The following is a 25,680-nucleotide window of genomic DNA, read 5'->3' as shown; positions in this document are numbered from 1 at the left end:
GTTTCAGACGAGACACCGGTGTCGCGCTCGATATAATATAGGAGACCTTTGTATTCGAATAAAGGGGCCTTTGTATTATGTTTATAAACGCCCCAGAGCTAATGAGTTAATGCATAATTTCGCGTTATAAATTAGACCATAAAACTGGCTGCGGTTACAAAAACAAGTGTATCGGCGGCTTGAGAATGTATCATCATAAACATAATATAAAGGCCCCTTTATTCGAATACAAAAGCTTCCTATAATTATTATATCGAGCGCGACACCGGTGTCCCGTCTGAAACGGATCTAATTCGTCAAAGTAGTACATTGATCAATAAAGTTATTGGCTAATATTCATTTCTCGTAAAACTTGAAAAAAAGAAATTACATTATGTAAAAAAAATCAACATTATGTAGAGACTCATAGAGTTATTTACGTTTTTTAATGCCAATTTAAATTTTGCACCCAAGAGAGATGCAAAAATAACATTGTTGGGAATTATTATACCTACATAGTATTTAGTTTTTGATTTGTCACAGTATATTCTTCCGGCTCAGTTTTAGAAATTGTCTCTTGAGAATAGCATCTCCATAGATTTGAAATGCTGAGAAAATAAGAAGAAGGCATAATACACGGTGACAGCCCAAAAACCAAATACAATAACAACCAACCCTGAAAGTCTCAAGCAATGGGTAATTATCGTTACCGAATTGGTCTTTATTGAAAAACTTTAATGCAGTCGTGAGTTTGAAAAATATATTTACAAAGTTTCGAAGTGAAATTAGTAACAGCGGTTTACAAACGATTGATTAAAAACATTACTTCAGCAACGCGCGATGAATCACCGAAAAAGTAATTTTATTTTTAAAACAGTTGAAATATACGCATTTATTAAATCACTTCCACAGTGAAAATCATTAAAAAAGTAATTTCTTTCGAATGTTGGCAAAATTGCGATTTAATTTCGCTCCTTTATTACTTTTTAAAAATGATCATGCGAAAAGTTTTAAACACATTTTTCCAATGTCCATTTACGTCTAACTCAAGAAAATCATGTTTATTTACCTATAATAATATATATAGTAGTGAATAGTGAATAGCCATGGCGATGGTAGATAACCAGTTTGACTCCTGACCATCATCATCATTTTTGGCTTTACAACCCTTGGCGAATCCTTGCTCCTTCAAAACTTCCTCCTTCCTGGAAAATCCAGCGCCGACACTATTCAGTTGCTTTGAAAGAGCATTCTTAAATGTCATGTAGCCCAGTCCAGCCAGGTTACATGCAAATTGTCTGTAAAACATTTCACCGTGACACAGTTCGCCGTGAGCTTTCTATCGGAAAGAGATGACCCTATACTATACGGTCTCCCATTTTATTAGATTCAATTTCGATTTTGGCAAAATTTATCAATTCAAGCATGAAAACCTAATCTCATCTAACCTAACAAATAATCCAGTATACATTACTCGCATATTTCTATAGTACCTACTATTAAATCTATGCTATTTATTTCAATTTAATATCCTAGTTAGTAGATATACCACCTTTATAGAAATGGTTATATCGTCTATTTTCAAAATTTGTTTGTTGCTGGCTTCCTGTAAAGTGTGTACCGACAAGAACCATGTTATATTTAGACATGAATTTATGTCAGTACTATATGACCCAAAGAGGTTGGACGGTCTTTAATATATATTATTGCCGTATATTATTTCCGATACAATATTTCACGGTGAAGTGTGATACGGCGAACTGCATACATACAAGTTTCCGGATGCGGTTCAACCATCTCATCTCTATTTCGGCCATTTAGGTCTTCTCCTGCCCACGGGGGTTACGTCCTAGTCCGCCTTCTTGGTATATCCTCCAACATTCTATGCACGTGGCCGATCCAGCGCAGTCTTTTCATTTTCGTATACCACGCGATCTTTTCGCCCATATAAAGTGTGTAAGCTCCTCATTATACCTTGACCTCCAAATACCACCTTCTTGTATAGCCCCAAAGGTTTTTTTTCTCAAAAGTCTTTTGTCAAAAGTATCCATATTTCTCTCGTCATGTTTGCTAAGTACCCAGCACTCTGATTCATACATTAATACTGAGCACAGAAGAATTTTATATAAGGTTGTTTTGGTTTCCTAATCATCATAATAGTCAATTCTTGACTGAGCACGGTGGATACGCTGCCAAACTTTTTTAGTTTGGATTTATTACCCGACCAACATGTCCACGTGATGGTGATTTACAGGATGAAAATCGCATCCTCTGGGAATGTCTGCGAATGTACTCTGAAAGGGAACAGATGATCAAGTCGGTCTAACGAGCTGTTGGGCCCATCAGGCCATCCGATCTGGTCACCACAAAGGCCAAATTCAAAAAAACCAATAGATAAGGAGGCAGACACGATATAATACCGTCATACAGTGGTACTAAAATGGCACTAACAACCACAGATACACCCTAAAACCAGATAGATATATTATGTACTCATAAAGTTCGGTAGATGTAGAAGTACTAGGGACCGAGAAGGGTTGTATGAGTTAAGGGAGGCTTTTATTCAATAGTGAGTAGTAGAAATACCTCGGTTGATCATGATGTAGATCTGAACTGACTTTTCACTGCCAAAAGTTGGTATGTCTGGAAATAATCATTTAATTGGAGAAATTTTAATTTGATGTTTGACATGCCTTACCAGACATAATTTAAATTATACAATTATATCGGATGACCTAGAATTTGTCTTTAGCATACATATTTATATATAGAAATGCAATCTGTTGTTAACTCTAAATAAATAAATTATCGAATTACTAACTTTAGGCAGCATCCCCACTTATATAATAAAATCATCGACTAATCCTCTTGTTTCACTTTCGCATTTGACAATTCACTCACGCCGTAGTCTCCAGTTTTGGAGATCTAGCACAACCCAACTTCCCTTCATCGTAAGCTTTAACCAAATACGTTGCTTGACATATATTCAGCATGCATAAGTGGAAATTAAAACTCACTCTATCGTGTCATTGTGGCTACTTTCAAACCATTGAGAATATCGATGAGACCTACATTATAATAATATCCTTTTCCTCGGGAACGTTCCTCCATACACCAAACTTGCATGAATTATATCGAAATAGATAAGACCTACAGGTACCTTTATAGTGAGAACAATTTTTTGATAATGTCATTATTTGAGGGGCTTGGTAGAAAATCAGGGTAACCCACAAAAGTGTGTAAAAAAAAAGATAATCAACATCAAAGTAAAAAAAAAAAAATGTCTTCAATATACTGAGTGAAATATTACGAGAATCAAAGGTATATGCAGATTTCATATAAATAATACATACTTATTAAATATTTAATTTTTGTACATTTATATTAGATAGATAGATTAAGATAGTATTATTATATTTTTACAGGGTAGTTTGGCTTAATTCATTTATTAGTTATGTATTATTTTATAGTTTCATCTAACATTCCTTGAGTGGTACTAGTTTTTTGTTTTTAAGTTTTTTGATTTTTAAAAATTCTCATACCTAAAAGTGAAGAACTGGATAATCAACATAAAATATAAATTGAAGGGACTACTGATTGCTTCATTAGTGAATTTATCCAATAGGACATTATATTCATCTTGATTTGATTAACAGTTTCAACATAAGGTTAATGTTCATCAGATTGGATTCTCACTATTTCCTCCACAAAAATCTCCTTGATTTCTTCAATATTTAAGTTTGAATTATTCTTGTACTGCTATCAAGAAACTCTAACAGCGGCCATCTTGTTTTTTAACGATAAACCGTGTAAATGTAGAATGTATTTTTATGTATTATTGCCATCATTAACTAAAATGGTTTAAGTGTTTCAAAATAATCTTATTTAGTCGATAAAGTGGTTAACTCAAAATATAACATGCCGTGGGTTATCCAGTTTTTTCACCACGCCCCTCATTTTATGTTTTTGTTTGATACTAACAGTACAGTTTTACGATAGGGAATCAAGGAACTGTATAAAGGGTCAGAGCAAATGTATACTGACCTTAAAGTACATAATATACGTGGCGAAAACTCCATACTATAATATTATTGCGAGACTAAGTTTTTATAAATATAATTTACGTTTTCCTTAATACGTATTTTAATAATAACTCAATTATTATATATTCTACAAAAAAAATATAATTTCTGTCTGTATGTAAATATTATAAATTGATTGTTGAGTTGGTCAACCGAACGGCACGTAGCAATTCCACTAATACGTAACGAGCTATATATAACATAATCTAACAAAGGTTTCAACAGTACATTTACGCATATTACACATACAAACGATGTACAAAAAGACCGTGGGGCCCAATGGCAGTAGGTAGTGTAATCAGTAATATAAGCTAAACAATCATTAACACCCAGGCTTTAAGAAAATAACATAAATACATTGTGACCTCATCGGGATTCGAACCCGGAGCCCCGGAAAAAAAGTCCAGTACCATACGCACTAGGAGATATAAACTATGAGGGCCTCATACACTGATAAATGACGGAATTATTAGATATTGTGGTTCATTGATAAATTTTATTAACGATTGAGTCTGATATCGTATAATAAAATAATAATACCATCTTTTCAGATGAATATCATAATATCATGTCCATAAAATCGCAGAATAAAAGCTTTGATCAAATAGTATGACGGACGTGTAACATATCTCGTGGATACGCGAGAGCTTTAAGCTTCCGGCTCGGCCGTGGATGGCGCCAGAATCACTGCGCACCCCTTAATGATGATATTTTGTCCGAAACTGTTTCTATATTGGCCATCAGGGAACAGTGTACCATGACGTTGACTGTGTAAATAAATAACCCGCGCCTGGGATAGGCGATGGTGCTATTAGCCAGTGTTGTACTCAGAAATTGTTCCGCCAATACATTAAATATAACTCAAACAACTGGTTTATAAAAATAGTAGGTTAGACATAGAATGCAATCAAATAGGAAAAAATAATAAATATAAAACTAACTTATCGAAAACGAACGTACCTTTATCAACAATAGTAATATAAACAAAACCTTCACTGTTAGAATAAATAGTGTTTAAAAAACAATAGTTTAAATAAAAATATTTATAATAATAACACATTAAAAACAATATTTAACTCAAGGCCTGAACAAAAACTATGCATGAGTGCGAGTGAGAAAGTATTCGGCACCCTTACAATATCTGCGACGCGCGCTAGAGTAAGATAAAAGGTCTACTAGCTACAAGCCAGTTTCCAAAAGTATCGCCATCAAATTGGGGCGAAACGCTTCACATAGCGTCGATAACTTGCGAGCTCGTGTTGCTAAAATTTATATTTTTTGTGTTAAACATAAAGTCAGTGGTAAATATTTTTGGTTAATTAAGTAGAAAAGATGGTTCTGTGTCTTGTCTTAAAATGTGGTAGCCGTACTGATAAGCAAGAAGATGGTATTACGTTTCATAAGTAAGTTGATACATGTTCGTGATAATTTATTTGTATTTTATTATATATTTTAATATCAGTGACCTAGTGTTTCTTTAAAATAACTTAAATTATGGATATCTTTATCTAATGGTTGCATTTTGACCGCTTAAAAATACTATATAACGTAAAAAAAATAGAAAATTATATTTTAATTCTGAGCGTCTAGTGCGAGCACTTTGGGCGAGCACTAGCGAAATGGTCTATGGTCTCGAACATTTGTAGACGAATGCGTTCGCTCGCTCACAAACTAAACGCAAGGCACGCGGCTTCATTTAGCAATGCAACGGGTGGCGTCTAGATGTATCTATAGTCTAAGATTTAACTCCTAATTTATCCCCTCTCCTCACGATTTTCTAAATAGAAGTCCTATCTTCAATTATAACATGAAATTTTACTTACTACTGTCCAACAACAAGATTTTTTCGATAACCGGAAGTCGTTGTAGTCGCTTATAGAAGGCTTCTCGCTGACATACCTGTCATGGCGGCAACGCGTGTTTTTTAGGTATGACTATTCTTCTTCTTTGCAATAAACAAAAAGTTTACTAACAATAATTTTCATTTTTCCGTTCATTTTAGACATATTTTTTATTATAAAAGCATCAAATTACGTAAATTTATAGATCTGTACACCACGAAAGCGTAAAATGAAATGATAAATTTAGGGGTGTTCTTCATTTGAAAACGGAAGTGCAATTAACTAAATAGGAGGAGCTTGTTAGTTCACAGTTTTAACACGTGGACAACTTAATAATAACGACAGTATCGTTATTATTAAGCATAATAAAATTATAACATTACAATATAAACTCAAACGCAAATTTTGGAAATTATACTTGATAAAGTTGACCATGTAAAGCACATTGGCAGAAATCCGATGAATATATTTAGGTATTTATTATCAGTATATATTTTTAACGCGTTTCTAAATTATTATGTAGGTAAGTTGAATGAAAAAATGTTACATTCTAAAATCTTTTGAATTATTCGTTGAGTGAATTTCGTTGAGTGAATGAAAATAGTTTATTAAATTATTAGCAAGTGCAAGTACGTTAAGACTAAAATTTTGCGAGATTCAGATACGATCTGGTAATCAAGGTAACTATTTATTATTGGTACCTTGATTCAAATTACAAAAATTAAATATTAGTAATAAAATTTGTAAAAAGTGGCATTGGACAAGTAGGTTATTTGATAAATCACATTGGCTAAGATTCGTGTCTTGCAGTATTTATATTATTTTGTTTGAAGATTTTTTCTAATAATAATATTTAAGTTTCTGATGTGCCAAATTATGTACTTTTAAATTTTAAAATATATATTATGAATTAAATATATGAATAAAAATCATAAAGCAGTAGTAGACAGAAGATTAAAAAAAAAACACTAACCATTTTACGTCGACGCCCCTGATGTTAGGGTCTGTAACGCGATGGGCATTTTCGGAATCACACTTTTTGGGTATTGCGTTTTTTCATACTTGAGGATAAAATATCTTTTCTGATATACGGACGGCTCGTGATAGAAGGATTTCGGTTTGATGACAGGAAAAATGAAGTATTTCGGTAGGAGTATCATTTTGTTTCTCAAAAATCTATGTGTCATATAATAGTTTACTGCTCATGGCATATTATATTATCAGTGAGTGGATATTTTCCCTTTCTTTTCATATACTGGAAATATGATATAGTCAGTGTTTCACAAACTTAACATAGGCCTAAGTAATTTTATTTCGGTATAATTTTCACGGACTGGTTTACAGCGCCATGGATTTCATAAGAAAATAAGTATAAATGAGTTACTTAAAGTCATATCTCACCTATTCCAAAAATCGAATTTTGAGATAATCGCAAAAAAACATCAGAGTACTGTTTTTTGAAATTACAAGAAAAGTATTGAACTCTCTTGAATATTAATGAGTGAGTGAGTTGATTTACATTATTTATTAAAAATATATATATACATAATACTCCTAAGGCTGCAGACATCAGTAGTAAAGGGTGGAGGTAGACTGTTACGATCAGCCATAAATGGTGCATATTAAAGTTTGTTAGTCATACGTAGGTATTTGTTTTTATTGAACTAAGACCAAAATTTACAAAGTGTGTTGGTAAGTTTTTAAAAATCAATTAAACAATGTCTAAACCAAACCGTAATAGTTTTAGTATATTTTGGTCGATACGATAAAATTGGCACATTTTTTCATTTATACTTATTTGTCTTCGTTGGATTAAGAATACATAATATTACAGATATTGCCTGTTATTTTCAAAAAAAATCATTAAACCCAGCCTAAACTAAATTATAGATAACAAAATATTATTCTATCTATAAAATATCCAAAGTTATATATGACTTAATTACATAATTTTAGATATTTTATAGATATACGAGTATTTTTTGAGTATTATATTTTTTGGCTTGGTTTCGCAGGGTTTATTTGAATTTTAAAAACTAACCAACACCGTAGTAAATTGTAGTCTTATTTCAATGAATACAAATACGTACGACTGACAAGGTTTATTGTGCACTATTTATGTCGGATCTTAACAGCATACTATCACCATTTGCCACTGATACATACACAACTGAAAATACATTAAAAACGTACTTTTAAATACTATTAATTATAGTGAGGGATTGATAACATTCAGGTAAGTGAGTTATTTTCAATTCTAATTTTAAAAAAATCAAAGTAAAAATTTAAAAATAATTTATTATAATATTATGTAGAAGGTATATAGGCAGTAGATACATCAAAAATATTACGCAAGAGTATCTTGTCGCGGTTGGAAATATTCGTAATCGTAAAAATATGGTGACGAGTAAGCCCGCCTATTTTTGGAAAAGGAAAGCAAAATTGTCTTTTCTGCTCAAAGGTTTCTCGACTGAAATTCACGTCGGGCAATCTGACATTTCATTATTGAGATTCCTTTAACTTTACGGTTTTATGAACAAATATAATGATATCAAGAACGAGTCATCGTAAATTCAATTTGAGTTAGCTTTTATAATTCTGTTGAATGCGAATTGTACAACAATAGATGCGAACGGCCTCAGAAATTTACTTTAACATTTATGCGTGTGCCACAGAAGTTGTAGGTACACAGTAGGGATTAGGATCTCGGACAAAATTTTCAAATTCGGGATAAATTTTGATTTAAGCCAACGTTTTGTAAAAAAAGAAATACATCATTAGAGTAATATTTCGACTCTTTCAAGAGAACAGTATCATGATGACCAAAGATGTGGCATATACATGCCTACTCAGCATTGCCAATTTAGAATTTGTCAAAAAGTATTTACTGTAAAAAATTTGCATCATGTATTTATTATGGCGTTAAATCTAGTATTCTTCGACATCAAAAACAACTTGAAACTTTTTATAAAAAAGCTTGAATATAATATAAAATATGCTTGAAAATGAACATGTTTGCTCCAATAAAATAAATATTACTTAACATATTTTAGTGATGATCAAATTTTGTAAATTTAATGATTTTTAGTTATTTTTGGCTGTTCAATCTTTATTCTCATAAAACCATGCTACTAATTATTATGATGAATTATTTAAAATGTTAGTTTCCGGCCATTTTTTACAACATTTTTATTTACTCGTATTCTTGTTTGTCCGGTGGTTGTATGTCCAGTATAAAACTTGCAATCGAGTTTAACTAACTTTCCAATTAGCTAGACATTTGAAACTTTTAGAATATATCAGAAAATGATGCCAATGCATTTTTAATACTTTTAGCCATCTTTAAGCAGAATTCAATTCATTTTCATTTAATTCAGTTTTGTATGGAAAGTTATTTCAGAAAAATCTGAAAAAAGTAAAAAACTATTAGTGGTTGCTAATAGAGTGGTCCTAGTAACAAAATTATTAATATATACGTGCGTTACTATGGAAATCAAAATGAAATGTCAAAATGACATTTCAGTATTCTATATTTGTTTGTGTGTTTGTTTTTTATTTACTTCATATCAAGTACAAGTTTGGGCATATTGAGCATAATAATTCAACAGAAAATTTAAAAACGTTGTATTTAAAAAGTTCTTTTTATCTTGTAATTATTAATTTCAAGAAAATCTTGCATTTTTTCAGTCGTCTAGCCTTACTCTCTTATCCTATTTCATATATTTTTGTGATTAAAGTTGGCAACACTGCGTATACTAGGTATTTTTAGATACAGTACTAAATACTTTGCTAGCACAGAAAGAGGTAATGTAGTTCTGCAAAAAAATCCAATACACGAATTAATTGCGTACCTATGTAGCCACCGCAGACTGATTTGCGTATAGCTTTGATCAAAAAGCTCCTGGCATTTTTATTTATTTACAAAAATATTTATTTATTCATTTATCGATGTTGTATGGATATTATGGTACCTCACAAAGTTATTCCTATCGGATATTATAACACACTGATTCCAGCATGTTTTCTAATTCTCAAAATACATCTGAAATACACTTTTTATTATAGCCATCTGCTCGTTCAGCAATTTTGCCTTTTTCATCTCTATGGTGGAACCAAAAATAAACCTTTAATTCGCTGACGTCCTGTGAGTATAGACAGGCCATCATACGTTGCTTAATATCGGAAAACGAAGGAACGAACAATATCATTACAACTTTTGAAAGCATGACCGTTTTCCATGAAGCGGAAATGCGGTTACTTCATTAGAAAGTAACGTCATCTTTGTTTTAAAATAATTATAAGGGGGTCTCCAAACTAGTCAGCGCTGCACACTTCCATATACATAATACCATGGCTATTTGAGAGTAGATTTTGTAGAATGTCTCAAATCCTCAGTAGATGATATTATTAATAAATCATTTCTTTTATTCAATGAATGATTCACAAGATTTACCCACTAAAAAAAATCATATTTGAAGAAAAAAATACGAAAATCGACGGGATTTGAACCCGTATAACCATTGATATCGCACCGATTTGTACAATGACCAATTATGCTACGAGTCTTCTATCTTATTATGACAATTTAAACTAGTAGGTCATACTAGAAATTCTTTTCAAATTGCGTTATTATTGACGATCGGATTATATATTTTGCATACAATTAAGTCTGTAAAGGTCAACGCACTTTGCGCAGCGATGTTATTGAAAGCATTCCAGGATTTAAGCATAAAAAATTGAGTAGAATCTCGAGATAGCAACCCCTAAGCAGCAGTATGGCAATATATCCTTGAAATTTTCTTATACTTAACAATGAATCTTCACGTTAATTCAGTCGGCATAAGTTTTCCCCTGAGAAGATCCTGCGATGAATAGGGAAATGATAAATAAATATGAAAACGATTAGATCATCAGTGTACCACGGTAAAATTATTTTCAGTATATGATTATTATTTTTGTTAAATGGAGAAAAATCAACGTTGCTTATAAAAAAAATACTAAACACTTCTAAAGCGGAGTATATGCTTCATAACAGAGTGGATACTGTATTAATAATTAAAAGTTTTTTTTAAGAGAAATGGTTGTTGGCATCTCGATCAAATAGACACTGAAAAAATATGGAAGTAGGATGGAATCCACAACCTTAAATATTCATTACTTAAGGCTATATCTCAGCTGGGGGATGGTCTAAGAAGATCGTGACTAGGCGATGCGCAGATTGTGTAAATGACGCCTGCCGAACGTAATATAATTTGTCAAAAAAATTAAACATGAGTCCATTTAATGTTATATTTATTTTTTTATTAGGAACGATAATAATATATTCATTGACATGTTTTCTTTTTCAAGTACATGGGTAACGTTTTTTAGTCATCTTTACATGATTTAAAAATTAATACCCCCGTCGCCATCACGAAACAAATTGACGCTCTTCGATTGCCAGCGAGTCAAAAATTTCATCGCACCTATAATTGAAAATTATTTGCCGCTTCACTGAAGTATGCTCTTAAACCACCACCACCACCACCACCACCACCACCACCACCACCACCACCACCACCACCACCACCACCACCACCACCACCACAGTGACGATGAGTACATAAAAAACTGCGTCACTAAAAATGATTGAAAAAAATAAAATAGTACAAAACTTGTATCATTTATTAACAATTTTTTTATTCAACGAATAATTCACAAGATTTAAAAATACAACATTCTTTTATTGAAAATATTATTAAGTACATAATTTGAAAACACTTCTGAGAAATATATAACCAATAGAATAAATCTTTAAAAAAAATACACCCAGCAGAATACGGACTTGCTACTCTCGGGAATCGCGCCCACGTGCACTGACCACTATGCTATAGCCATCGAATTTTAACTAATGGTTCTTAACAATATTATCCGAAGCGATTTTTCCTGCTGGTTGTCGATTTTTTTCATTTTTTTTTTCTATTGGTTATTTATATTTCTCAGAAGTATTTTAAGTTATGTATCGTCACTTGAATGCAGGACAATAATTATTGTAACCCATAATTGAAATATTTTACAGAATTGTTTTATCATATCTAAGTTATTTATTATTTATATAAACACATGTATGCACCATTTTTTTCATCAATAGTCCTAATAAAATATGATGTACTTTTGGGTTACATGTAAAGTGTACGTAAAACATTTCACCGTTGTGAGCTTTCTTATCGGGAACAGATGACTATATACTTATACGGTCTCCAATTTTATTAGATTCAATATGAATATTAATTCAATTTTCATAGCTGATTTTAGCAAAATTCATGAATTCAAGAATGTAAACCTAACCCTAAAAAATAATCCAGTATATCAGCTATTTTCCAAATTTATTTGCTGCTGGCTTCCTGTAAACCGTCAAAACCATGTTTTATTTAGACATGAATTTTATGTCAGTACTAAACGGCCCAAAGAGGTTGGACGGTCTTTAATATACGGCCATATATTTCCCATACACAATTTCACGGTGAATTGTGATACGGCGAATTGCATACGTAAAAATTTCCGGATACGGACTATTATGCTATCTAATACACAATACTCGCTTTCTCCTCCTGGGAGTCGAATGTTTTTCTATTGGTTATGTAATATTTCTCAGAAGTATTTTATGTTATGTTATATCAGTTACAATTAAAATGCAAATTCCATGGAGTTTCCTCTGTCGAGAGATTCATCTAAAAATTAATACAATAGGTATTAGTACAAGCAAATACTTGTAGGTGGTAATACCACTTGTTAAATACTTCTCCCTGTTTCTCACGTAGGTATATGTGTTAGGTGTGTCTTACTATTTTTGCTCTGGTGTTTCACATTCAATTATCTGTCTGTGCGCAGCTGCATCAGCTCGGCGGAGTCTTCGTAGAGTCTCCTGACATCGCTAAACTTGTTCATTTGTCAAGCGGAGCTGCTAAACTGATGGTACTTCCAACATACATACTTTTTATATTTTTGATCGATTGTGTATGTTACCTAAGGTTACAATAGCTTACAGAATCTTATCCTTGTTATAACCATCTTTAAACCTCTTGGATAAAAAACTAATTTGACGATGATTTAATTGATCTCGCACTGTGAGTAACTATTGTGGCGATATCATTTGTTTTCTTTCACAGCTGGATTAAAATAAAAGATTCCTCCAATTTTTTAAATTTAGAATTAGCGTTTATACGTGTATGATTAATTGTCTCTCTGTCCCCTTGTCTCTCTGTATCTTACACGTTTCAACAGTAACGAAGGGTGGAGGTAAGCTGTCCAGATCTGCCATAAATAGTACACATTAAACTTTGTTAGTCATAAGTATTTGTTTTATATTATTGAATTAAGAATACATATTACAGATGTTGTTGGTCGGTTTTAAAAATCAATTAAGCCCGGCCTAAACCAAACAATATTACTTTTGTATATTTTAGGCGATTCGACTAAATTGTCCACACTTTTTCATTCATACTTACATTATTATTTTGTTCTCGTTGGATTAATACTATATATTACATTATATTATATCGTTGGTTCATTTTTAAATTCATTAAGCCTTGTCTCAATCAAACTACAATAGATAAATAATGTCTATAAAATATGCAAAGTTATGTATGACTTAATTGCATAATTTTGAATATTCTATTATATGTATATGACTATTTTTTGACTATTATCTATTGTGGCATTATTTTAGCAGGGTTTAATTGAATTTTAAAATCTAATCAACACCATCTGTAAAGTGTAGTCTTATTTCAATGAAAACAAAAACGTATGACTAACAAACTTTACTGTGCACTATTTATGGTGGATATTAAGGGCCTACCTCCACCCTTCGCTACTGCGTTTTAATATATTTTCTCTCATGCGTTACACAGATATATAGACAAATATATAAATAGGGCAATGTAATTTGTGAAGTAAATGCAACACGAACTGATCTAAAAGCACCCAAACGATTATATTTTAGGTTTTTGTCCATATTTAACATTCCGAGAATGCCACCTAAACTGGTGATATATGGCTAATGAAAAGGATGTCTGGGAAGTCGCCTAGTTAAATTAACCTACATAAATATTATAAACTATACTTTTAATGGATTTAAGTTTTGTACTATTGCATTTAAGTCGTTTTGTTGCGACTCATACTCACTAATGGTAAATACATATTGACAATTGATACATTTAATTCTAACTTATATAATAAATACTTACAATAAATACTTTATTACCTACCTATTATATCAAGGATCAAATATAAAAAATATGAATAAGTAGTTGAAGTGTTTGTAAAAAATTCTACCTCATAGCTAGTTAAATACTTAATTACCAATAATACTTTCAATACGCGTATAAATCGTCTATACTGGGAAACAATACAACTAGGTAACGTATTGAGAATTTATGTAGTTAATTATTGAGGATTGTCAATAATATAAGTACCTTATTGATATTATAAATTATACGTTGTATGTAATCGTTTTCTATAAACTATAACCTGTTTTATATAAAAAAATATATGTATTGGATTTACCATCCCCAAATTGTATCACTGTGTAAAATGAAAATGTTCAATAATAATTATTGGTCGTAGGTATAAGAGATATCTCAATTCATTGTTCCTAGTTATTTTTTATGAAACCGTGCGGTCAATAAACACTAATTATTTGATTATGTTATGTGGATTAATAATAACCTTATTTAGTATCTCAGTGGAATAGGAATATAATAGTTCTTAATTATATGTCAATAATTTTCCGTGTATTGAAGGTATCATCATATTTTAATTTACATAATATATTTCGAAGTGTATTCTATTACTAATGGGATAATAGAGTCTATTTAATACAAATAGGCTCTTGATAGAAACCATATGCCAATTCATCCGGAAAGCGTGATCTATTTAGCCCACTTTCTTTTCATTAGAAGGGTACGAAAGAAAGCTTTTATGTTGCTGTAGATGTGATACAAAACTAAAGTCTGTATGCATAGTTCTCTTAAAGACATTCAGCTTGAACGACCTTGTAAGGCAGACATTTAACTGCATTACTTTACATACAGAATTTAGTAGTACAGTCAGAAAAAGGGGTTCTCTAATAAATTATATAATAGATGAAAAATATTAAAAACAAAAATGTAATATTTATTGTAATGTTAAAAGTTTCCCAAACCTTCTACGTTCAGCATGATTGCCATATTGATCTTCGGCTCCGTGTTGACTTGGCATTCGTATATCCCCGCGTCCCGCGACTGGACATACTCTATCCTGAGGTTCCAGTCGTCTGAGGATTCGGGGTGGACTACTCCAAATCTTCCATCGCCAGTATACGTGAATATGTGTGACGTCAGAATGTGCAGGTCTCGTTTGCGCATCCAGGAAACCTGTAAATAATAAAAAAATAAGAATTATTAGTCAATTAAGAATTTAATACATTTTTTCATCTTGGTATTTTATGTATTTTTAATTTCCCACTGTTTTACACAATATGTACCATAATAACTTAGATATGTAATATATTATGTTTATTATTGTTCATAAAATATTTTTAATGATATAATTTAATTATGAATTCTTTGTGGTTAAGAATGTAATATTATTATTATTATTAACAATAATTGGTTGGGGCATTTATGTTTCCATTCCACTCCGTGTCTCCTCACCCACTTCTTAATCCCCAGTGTTATTGTCACCAGACAATCAATAAGCAATTACGGGTGATGAGAGACGGTGTTACAAATAACATTCAATTGCATCCTGACAGCGGACGTGTGCGAGCTTCTAATAGCTTTCCGTCGCTTAACTGATTGACTCAATAGATACAGACTCATTCAGAATCTATCATCATCATTCACAAATCCTCACATATAATCCATAAAAGTGTATCACAAAGTGCGTGAGTTTGACCCAAAACAACAACACCGCGCGAGCGAAAGTTGAAACCAGACCACGGAGCCATCATACATCATCACAAAAGTCAGTGTCTGGCATTCTGTTCCATCGCACCCACCCCTAGATCCGACCTCCTTATCTTTCCTTAAAATAATTACAGTCCACTTAAAAAGCTCAACCAATTTTCAACACTCAAACTCAACACTCAAACAAATTTTCTTCATTAGTAATTTACTTATTGGAGTTACGTACATTTATAATAGATACTATGATGGTACCTATTATTAATATTTGGTTTATATGATAAATTTATCTTAAATATTGTGTAAACATTATTATTATCAAATTTATAATGTGTAAACGGTTCTAGTCTTAAAATTCATAATTTAATTTAATGAAACGCAATTTTTTATCGTACTAATTCCACTTTTATTTAATATCTGGACAGGTTTCGTCCGCCTCAGAGGGACATTTTAAGCTAAAGAATATTCAACGGAACGGGCATTATAGTTACAAATTAAAAAAATGACAAAAACAATCAACCAATACATTGAAGTATCCTATCAAATAACATTATGTCAATAACACTTAGTAATTAAAATGAATACAATTGCATGTTATTATTTCATAATACCTCATTGAAAGGACACTAAAACCAAACATTCTGAATTATTAACCGTCCGTAAACCGTAAAATATTTTCCGTCCGTATATGTCCGATCCTAATCATAGATCATATATTATTATGGGCCTCCACTGAGTGGTGGTTTGTATTAACAGATTTTGTTTTTACGAGAATGGATGTCAGCCACTCGCTCAACCTGTACGGTCTATATTCTGACTCGTACACAAATTGAAAAACAATATGTGTACTTGCCAGACCCAGGATTCGAATCTGGTACCGACGACGCTACGCTTAAGTCCCGCGGCCATTGTCGGCGTACCAAAAACAAATAATTTTGTTTAATCAATGTTAATAACATAATACATTTGATTGATAATTCGTTTATAAAATGTACACTATAATAATACATTACTACCACTTGATAGACAATTGAGCAAATAGAATCAGTATTAATTCTAACACAATTATGAGTCAAAAGTAAATAAGAATGAATATAAATAAATAATAAATAATGCACAATCTATGAAGTTAAGTTAAATCAAAAAGATAATCTCGATCGTTACATAGGATAAAATTGAAACAATAAGAAAATATTATGTCGTCACCTCAATACTACAAATAGATACTTCTGATTTGATCAGTGTTGGGAAAATGAAATTTAAACTTTACTTGATTATCATAAATCTAGACTATAATTATTATTTAAAATAAAAATGGAAAATTTTTCTTGTCTAATTGGGAATAATTACATAATGTTCAATTGTATTGTAGATATATTATTTTATTTATTTAATGCATTTTTGGTTTTAAAGTTATCTAATATTTTCAAACACAACATTAATACAGTTCCCATTAACTTCTGACTTACTTAGTTTTATCATTTTGTAGATAAGAAAATGTAGAATCATATTCGATAGCTAATTCAAAAACAGTGAAAATCAAGTTATCTAGTTGTGGTATTAAATTGAGGTGACGATATAATATAATATATAATATATTATATACATTTTATTATTGTTTTATTTATCCCTGTTGAAAAACAAGCAATCTCATAAATTTTTCAACAATGCACCAACAACTAAAAGCAAAAGTATAAACTACAGTTTTAAAAACAGGCCGACTTTCAAAAATACAAAGTTGGGGGAGATTTATCTTCATCGAACCGTGAACGTTTGTTCTGCCCAGTAACCGTGGAGCCGACCAGCCTAGGTGGATGTTCTCGACCTTAATTTCCGGCCACGTCACGTCTTCCCCACCAGGACAACAGAGTGGAACCTTTTCGGACGGTGGTTTATGTTGCTTTTAGTGTCTTTTGTTAACATGCATTAATTTATCTACATCAACTTCTGTCGGCTTGGTAGATTTTTCGGGCTTGAGTGCCGGCATTGTTCATTCGTTCGCTGTGTATTTCAAATAATATTATTTTAACAAACAATGCAAGTGATGAATATTATTTTGATTTAATTATTGTTTATTCTGTACATGAGATATATTTGTATGAAATACCTATGATATAATTTATGCATTTTACCTACAGCACGTTCTGTCTGCCTAATAGCTTTTACACTCAATTGAATCATAATTATCATCAATAGCATTATATAAAAATAACACGGAAACACCATAATAAGTATAATACGTCAATATTATTTATCATTAAATACTGTGATCGTATTATCGCATAATACTAGTTCTTTGTCATGTCATAGGCCTTGTCCATATAACGCGTTTCATAAGCGTGAGTTTACCGTACTAGATAGTATTCAACGTGCGACGTAACAATAATTAAATAATTGTTGCGACCATCGGCAATTATTGTCGCCTATACATAGTACCTCGACTCACCTGTAATACGTACGTACGCGATAGTCCGGTGGTCGCTTGCGTTTGTCGCGCGACAGACGTCACGCCACTAGTGCACGTGGACGACTCAATGAGGTCTTTGGGGAGTTTTTACACGCAAGTCAAATTGCGCCATCAGCACATTAATATAGAATAATATTAAATATTAGTAATAATAATATTAATAAATAAAATTATTTATAAATCATAAAATATAATAATATTAATATAAAGAATACTATTTTATGTAATAAAAATACTTTGTGCAGTCATCAAATGTTTAAAATAAATATAAAGGAAAATAAGGCATCAAAATTATATAAAAATGTTATCTACAACGTTTAAGGAATGTCCAGGATCATGCTTTGAAAATAGCATACAAGCTCCATTTTGACCTACGCGGCGCACTTCCCCCCTTAAGTACAAGTATGAGCATATTGAGCATAATAATTCAACAGAAAATTTAAAAACGTATACTTATAAAAAGTTCTTTCTATCTTGTTATTATTAGTGGTGTACTTTAACATTGCGTTTCCGCTGATAAATATCAACACACAACTCACATAATTAATACATCATTTTATCTAACTACCTTTTCGAAAATATAACAGGTATACAATATGGCTTTGAACATGTTGAAATATGAAAAACGTATTTAGTTAACGTAAGCGAATAATTTGATTTACGGTATCAAAAGATAGTGGTGCCATGACCAAGTGCCTTGTTGACATATAATTGACTTAAATGGAATCAACCAAGTGTGATTCAAACTATTACATAGAATTTCTAGTTTTACAGTCATACATATATTTAAAACATTTCATATTTCATAATAGACTTGGAGGAAATTGATACTCATCGACATATTAATTGTTTATTTATTTAATAATTTGCCTGTTCGTGTTACTCGTATATTATTATGTTTAATACAAAACATTCCGTCATAATAAATGAGTTCCATGAGTAAACAGAACAGGAATAAACCGAACACGAAGAAACAGAACAGCGATAATCAGAACTATGACATTTTAGGAAAAATACAACATTTAATATTGAAATTCTATATGTTGAATAGATTTTAAATAACACAGGTTTTCAATATGCTGTAAAAAATCAAATTATATTATACTTTCTTCATTTCTAATCAATGGAAAACCCTAATAAAATGGGACTCCACTCAGTGTTGCTGGCAAGCTAGGTATATCTCGTCTTAATCAATTTAATGTTGTTCAAAATGCTTCTGGTACAACGAAATAATGAGTTTAATAATTTCTGTGGAGTTGTGCATGATTATTGATTATCAAAATCGAGCAGATAAATAAAAGTGAGGTTTTTATGTCGAATAGCCAACATATTACATTATATATATATTATATACATTTATTTTATATACTTAAATTTTATAATTAATTAATTAATATATACGACAAAAATGAATGTTTTATTTTTCCACTGGCTATTCTGTTTTATCACTGTTCTGTTTTATCCGGCTACCATAATAAATATATCGTACAATCGTTATCATTATCATTATCACTGTATTATTTATAAATGGCTCAGAAATCGTACTTCACCTCTATCCTTTCTACAACTACACCTCTTTGAGTTGCATATTTTATTTATCTACTTAAATTTAGGGATTGCAATACCGAATGAAAATGTAAATACCGGTTTTTCTTAAATATTAAAATAAACAGAAGCGAAACAGAAAAAAGAACGCTATTAAAATATTATTTTAAGGCAACCACCTACATACCCACATCTATTATGTTGACATTTAAAAATATCTCTTCATCATAATTCTAGAACTCGAATTTACAAATAATTTGAATATATTGATAATTTTAACCAAAGCCCTCGAAAGTTCGTCAAGTGCAAATAAGTCCGGATGCAGGAAAAGCTTCTTAAATTCAACGCTTGTACATTTTTGTCACGGATGTTTTCTATTTCGAAATAATATTATGATAATTCATCGCGACAATTCCTACTTGCATAATTATATTTGATGAAATTTGTTTTATTATTTTTCACCTCTGTTGGATTCACTCAATATATTTGCACTTTAGCAGCACCTAACTTATATTTCATTTTCAAAAACTTAAACGAGTATGCTTTCCTAACCCATAGCTTACGGGCCGCACAAAATTGTGTTTTTGCTAATTACTTTTCAAATGCAAATTAACACGTTAATTACAAAATTAATTAAAAGGGCCCGTAAGCATTGTGTTAATACCGAAAATTCCGGTATTTTGGATTTTTAAAACCGGTATTTCGGTATTGATAAATACTGGAATACCGCTATTGCAATCCCTACTTACATTGTAAAAACTTGGTTGCATAATTGCTACTTCTTCTAGGAATTAAGAGCGCGATGCTCAATCGTCTGTCATAATTACAACAAAATTACAACAAAACACTATCCAGAAAGCCTTTCATAGTTATGATCGAGTTGTCTATGGTTCACCAGATCTGCAATAGCTTCGTTCTGTTTTTCTATTGAAAATAATACCATATATAAAAATTCTCTTTTTCATAATTTAAGTAAATTATTTTCTAATTGTTAAACGATGACAAAAATATGAAAAATATACAAAATAAATTCAATAACTATAAATGCACAATTAATATTTAATTAAAATGATTAAATGTCTCCGCAATTAGTGAATAATATAAGTTATTTTTTGACCCATGTTTTTCCCGATACGGTAACACTTACCGTTGAAATGTCAGATTTTGTCATTTACAATTATTACAAATATGCCATGGTATGAATAATTATATAGAGTGATTAAAACTAATATTACCATATTGGTGTGAAGGTAACTAAGTACTTATATATTTTAACTACCTATCTATTGGTTTAATATTACATAAATATCTAAATCCGAATAAGAAAAGTTAATTCACAATTCATTGACACTGACATTTCAATTCGATAATCGGTTTTACTAAATTAAGACATGTACAGAATCAACGAAAGTAAAGGAAATATGTCGTATTAAATGTCACGGATATTTAATAATTGTTCAATACCCATATTGAGATCAATTGTTAAATGAATTTGAGTGTATGGGCTGTTTATAGACACGTAAATTTATTTTGACAGCAGCTGTCAGTGGTAATTGGTAATACAGAAGGGGGAGAGTTCATAACAAAAGCAGTCTATGGTTAAGGATTCCTTATCTCTATAATCTATAGTTAACAGATGGATTTCGGCTATTTACCAATTTTACTGTAAGTTTGTGGTAAGTATGAATTGAGCATTACGCCCTAAAATAATAACATTCGAATATGTGTACCAGTACCAGTAGCAGTAAAATAAGTGGCTAAGTGCAACGAAACTGAGGTTAACTTTCAATAACATGCACCGTTATTGGTGATATTTCCAAAGATATAACTAGAATAAAATTACTCACGGTGAATGCGCTAGATTAATAGTGGTCCAGGACAAACCACTTGAAGTGCTAACTATCGAAATATGCAATTCCTGAATATTAATTAGACTGAATTTAGAACAGTTCCCAGAACTTTGTTCTATCTGGGATTGGAATATATAACGAGGCAATAAGATGCAGTTATCGATGTTTAAGATACATAATTTTGAGTGTTATTTTGCATCACATTATTATTACCTGTGATAAAGCATGCAGTATGTAAAAATTAAGTATTTCGTATATTTTCCTTTTCACACTTAGAGCTAGCTTAGCTATAAGACATGATATAGATTACATGATATTAATAAAAGTATGTATGCATACTTTGACACGAAATAAAAGTTGGCGATTTAGGTTAGGCGGTATCAAGGTCTACTTCCCGACTCTCTATCCTTCCAGCCAGGCAAAGTCAAGCAACGGTAATGTATCTTTGCTGTGCTAAGATTTGTGTAATTCTTTGAATTGTTATGCATCCCGGTTCAGCATTTCTCGATCATCTCACTTTAAGTTTCAATTAATATTATTATGTAAGAGTTCTTTTCATTTTAACTATGTCGATTACAGGACTATTGATATATTTAGGCATTAATTGCGTTATTCGATATCATTATCTAAATCCATCACAGAATAGATTAATACATATAATTCCCATAGGCAACCCATTATACTATATTTTAACCCAGGGTTTTGAATGTCCTACGAAAATAAACCACACATTATAGACGTGCAATAGTGTGTGTTGCAATTTAAAATACAGCAATATTGAATAACACGTAAGTTTATACCATATTCTTTCACACTCGAGATCGGTTGCCTGTTTCTCCACACCCAATTAGGTATTTCAGTTCCCATTAATGCTGTGTTCCATAGGTATGATATTTGAAAATATTTAGCAAACGCATGAAGCAAAGTAGATAAACTCCACAAATATTAACATCGCTCAGTTGGCACTCCGACTTTCTGACACACGCAACAGCTGCCATTTTTTATGTTCACTGTGATTACTTTACTCGTCTGTAGTTAATTTTTTTCAAATAATTTAAATTTCGGTTTAATATAAATTTTACATGATTTTTTTAAACTGAATAATATACCAAAGTGTAGTATTAATGACTGCTTATTTACTCATCGTGATAGATTGTTTTTTTCACCCCTTGCAAATTCGCAAATAAATATCATAGTATAAGTGTAAAGTTTTCTTCAAATAAACTTCAGTGGTGCTTTTTTACTTATATTTCATTCGACGTTAGAAAGGAAAAGACGCTAACCCTCAGTTTTTTCAAAATAGTTTATATTGCATAATAACATTGTGTACACGACTAAATACACGTTGTATCCAAAAGTTGTAAGCTGCAAATGCTGATGTATTACGTCATATCTAAATTTAGCTATTATTTTTTTAAAAGTAGGAAGTGACCTGGGAAAAACGACTTAACCATCATTGTTGTTAGTTTTTTTATTAACTTAATAATTAATAATTATCATGCACTTCAAAGTTATGTCTATTTTGTATTTGAACTTTGACCGAAAACCATAACAAAAACGTTTTTGTGCCTCCTGTAAAATTTGATCTGTGTGGTTTACGCCCCTTTTCTTTTCCAAAGTCGATAATAATTAGGCTCTATCTCTATATAATGCGATTTAAATATTTTTAAATGTATGTTTCTGGGGTGTCACAAAAATATGTTTATTACGATTTTCTTTATATAAAATATGACGTATATTTATATAACTATATATTATTTTCAATATAATATATTATACAAATTATATATACGTGTGTTCAATGATATAATATGTACGTAATTTATTAATGAAACCCTACGAAATACTGGATTGTTAATACAGCCACATCCCGAAACAAACCAACATTAAGCAAAAAGAACACGTTTAATATTTTACTACAACAATTTGTACGTGATCCGAAAGTTTCGAAGGCTTTGTTAGTTCGTACCGCCGCGCCGTAGCGCCACAGCCTTTTGCGGTTGCACCTCTACGAGTCGTAGACACGTTAATCAAGACGTCGTCTGTTGTACGCAAAGGGTGGCCACAAGTCTTTTTCAACATTCACTTTGATAAATTATATTAAGACAAAGCTTTTTTTAATGAATTATTACTGTCAACAACCAAAATATCTTAATTATATTAATACTCTCGACCGAAGGTACTTGATGGAATTTGAATTTAACTCAAATGGATTTAAGTTTTGTACTATTCCATTTAAGTAGTTTTTTGCTACCCGGGTTTCGCCTTTCGGCATCTTCAGGCACTATGTATACTCACCAAAGGCAAACACACACTGACAACGAATACTCTTAACTCTAACTTATATAATAAATCAATACAATGAAGTAGGTAAAAACTCCATTCCTACCTATCAAGTCAAAGGTCATAAAAGGTTAGTAAAAAACCTACCTTATTAGTAATAATTCCATATTGGTTGGTATTTCAAAGGCTTTTTTTGCATAAATGTGGTCGGGATTATAAAATGAATACGTATATTAATTGAGGCGCTAAGTACCAAAAATAGTATTGCCTGTGGTTACAAAATACTGAGTCATTGCAGTAAAATTGGACGAAGCAGACAATTTGAAAAATGTGATTTCACTGTGGGAAGCAATCTCGGCAGTTTCCATAAAATAATAGGAATTAAGAACTCGCGAGTGTCAACACACCGTCGTCAGCCATGTTATATTGAATGCCGTTGACCACTGCAGTGGTACTTACACCATTATAAATAAAACACGCCAACGGACTTACAACTTCGCCAGACTTAAATATTTTGCTGTATTTTTTTGACTTGCTTAAGGCACTTAGATCATAGTTGTCGTTATTAGCGTTGGTACGTAGAATACTTTTCTATAAAAATGTCAGTTTTAATTTTTTTGGTACTTAGCGCCTTAATTAATACACGCATATAAATAATGTCCATATAGAAAATGAATTAAATCTACCATTTTTGAATGGGGCTTAAAACCTTTTAATATCTTAAAAATACTCCTTAGCATGTGGTTATCTTTCAAAAGTCCATGATTTTCTATAAAAGTGCACAATTATTAATTTAGATATGACGCAAAATTATGTACATATTATGTTCAAAAATCTATAGGTACGTACCTACTACAATTTTAAATTGTATGTTCATTGAATAAAAATAAACTCAATTTATGTAAATTAACTTTTTTTAAAAGTTATTTTGATGGAAAACTACCAGGGACACAGAACTATAAATCTGTTTACTAAGAATATTCTATTGCACTTTGCAACAATCAGGGGCTCATGGCAATCCCGCAAAGTGCTCAACTGTGTTTACATGTGTTCCTGATACACGTAGAGTAACGCGGTAAAGGGAATAGGATTTGCGGTAGGAACCGTCATAAGCTGACAGTCTGTGAGATGTATCAGGAGAAAGGAAATAAGTTGTCAGTCTTGGGTAGCGGACGCTTTGTGGGTGGGTACTTTAAACTTTGTTTCAAAAGACTTGGCAGGGACAGAGCTTTATCGTCGATGTGACATATTATATCTCAAGTCTTTGTGAGAGTTTATATTGACAATGCAATGATATAGAGGTTTTAATATATTGAATATACATCATTTGAAAATATCTCATGTATCATACACACTAGAAAAAATCATTTTGTAGGAAAAAATACGATACCCGACGGACTTGAACCTGTATCTGCTGGATTCGCGCCAATATGATTTTCTAATTAAGCTACAGGCATATTATTAAATCACGATAGTAGTTGTTACATGAATTGCGTTATAATGTGGCTATCGGTTTTAGTATTTTAAATTAACGTAGGTATCAATTCACACCATGAGTACCTTAGTGTATTAACACTTTGTTTTGAGATAAATCAACGTTTGAAGTTACAAATCATTTATATCTGTAATATTGCGGTAAGTTTAAGAACTTTGTATGAGCATATTTTAGTATATCAAATCAAAATAATACACTTATAGTGACTAATGCAC

The 25,680-nt window shown here is 31.3% G+C and overlaps 1 protein-coding gene across 2 annotated transcripts in view; it reads right to left on the bottom strand.

The window, feature by feature from the left end:
- The window catches only part of LOC147072910 (protein amalgam-like), a 1,013,334-nt gene that overhangs the window by 47,731 nt on the left and 939,923 nt on the right, over positions 1–25,680 (bottom strand). For both annotated transcript variants that reach the window (XM_085945913.1, XM_085945914.1), the window contains one exon: positions 15,084–15,294. In XM_085945913.1, coding sequence (XP_085802039.1) covers positions 15,084–15,294 — 211 coding nt within the window. The remainder of the gene's footprint in view (positions 1–15,083; positions 15,295–25,680) is intronic.

This window comes from Rhyacophila brunnea, unplaced genomic scaffold (genome assembly GCF_057557595.1).
Source record: "Rhyacophila brunnea isolate RB1 unplaced genomic scaffold, BYU_Rbru_1.0 scaffold_19, whole genome shotgun sequence".
NCBI classification, from domain to species: Eukaryota; Metazoa; Arthropoda; class Insecta; order Trichoptera; family Rhyacophilidae; genus Rhyacophila; species Rhyacophila brunnea.
Note: the sequence above shows the minus strand (reverse complement) of the source record. Positions and strands in the feature narration are given on the sequence as shown.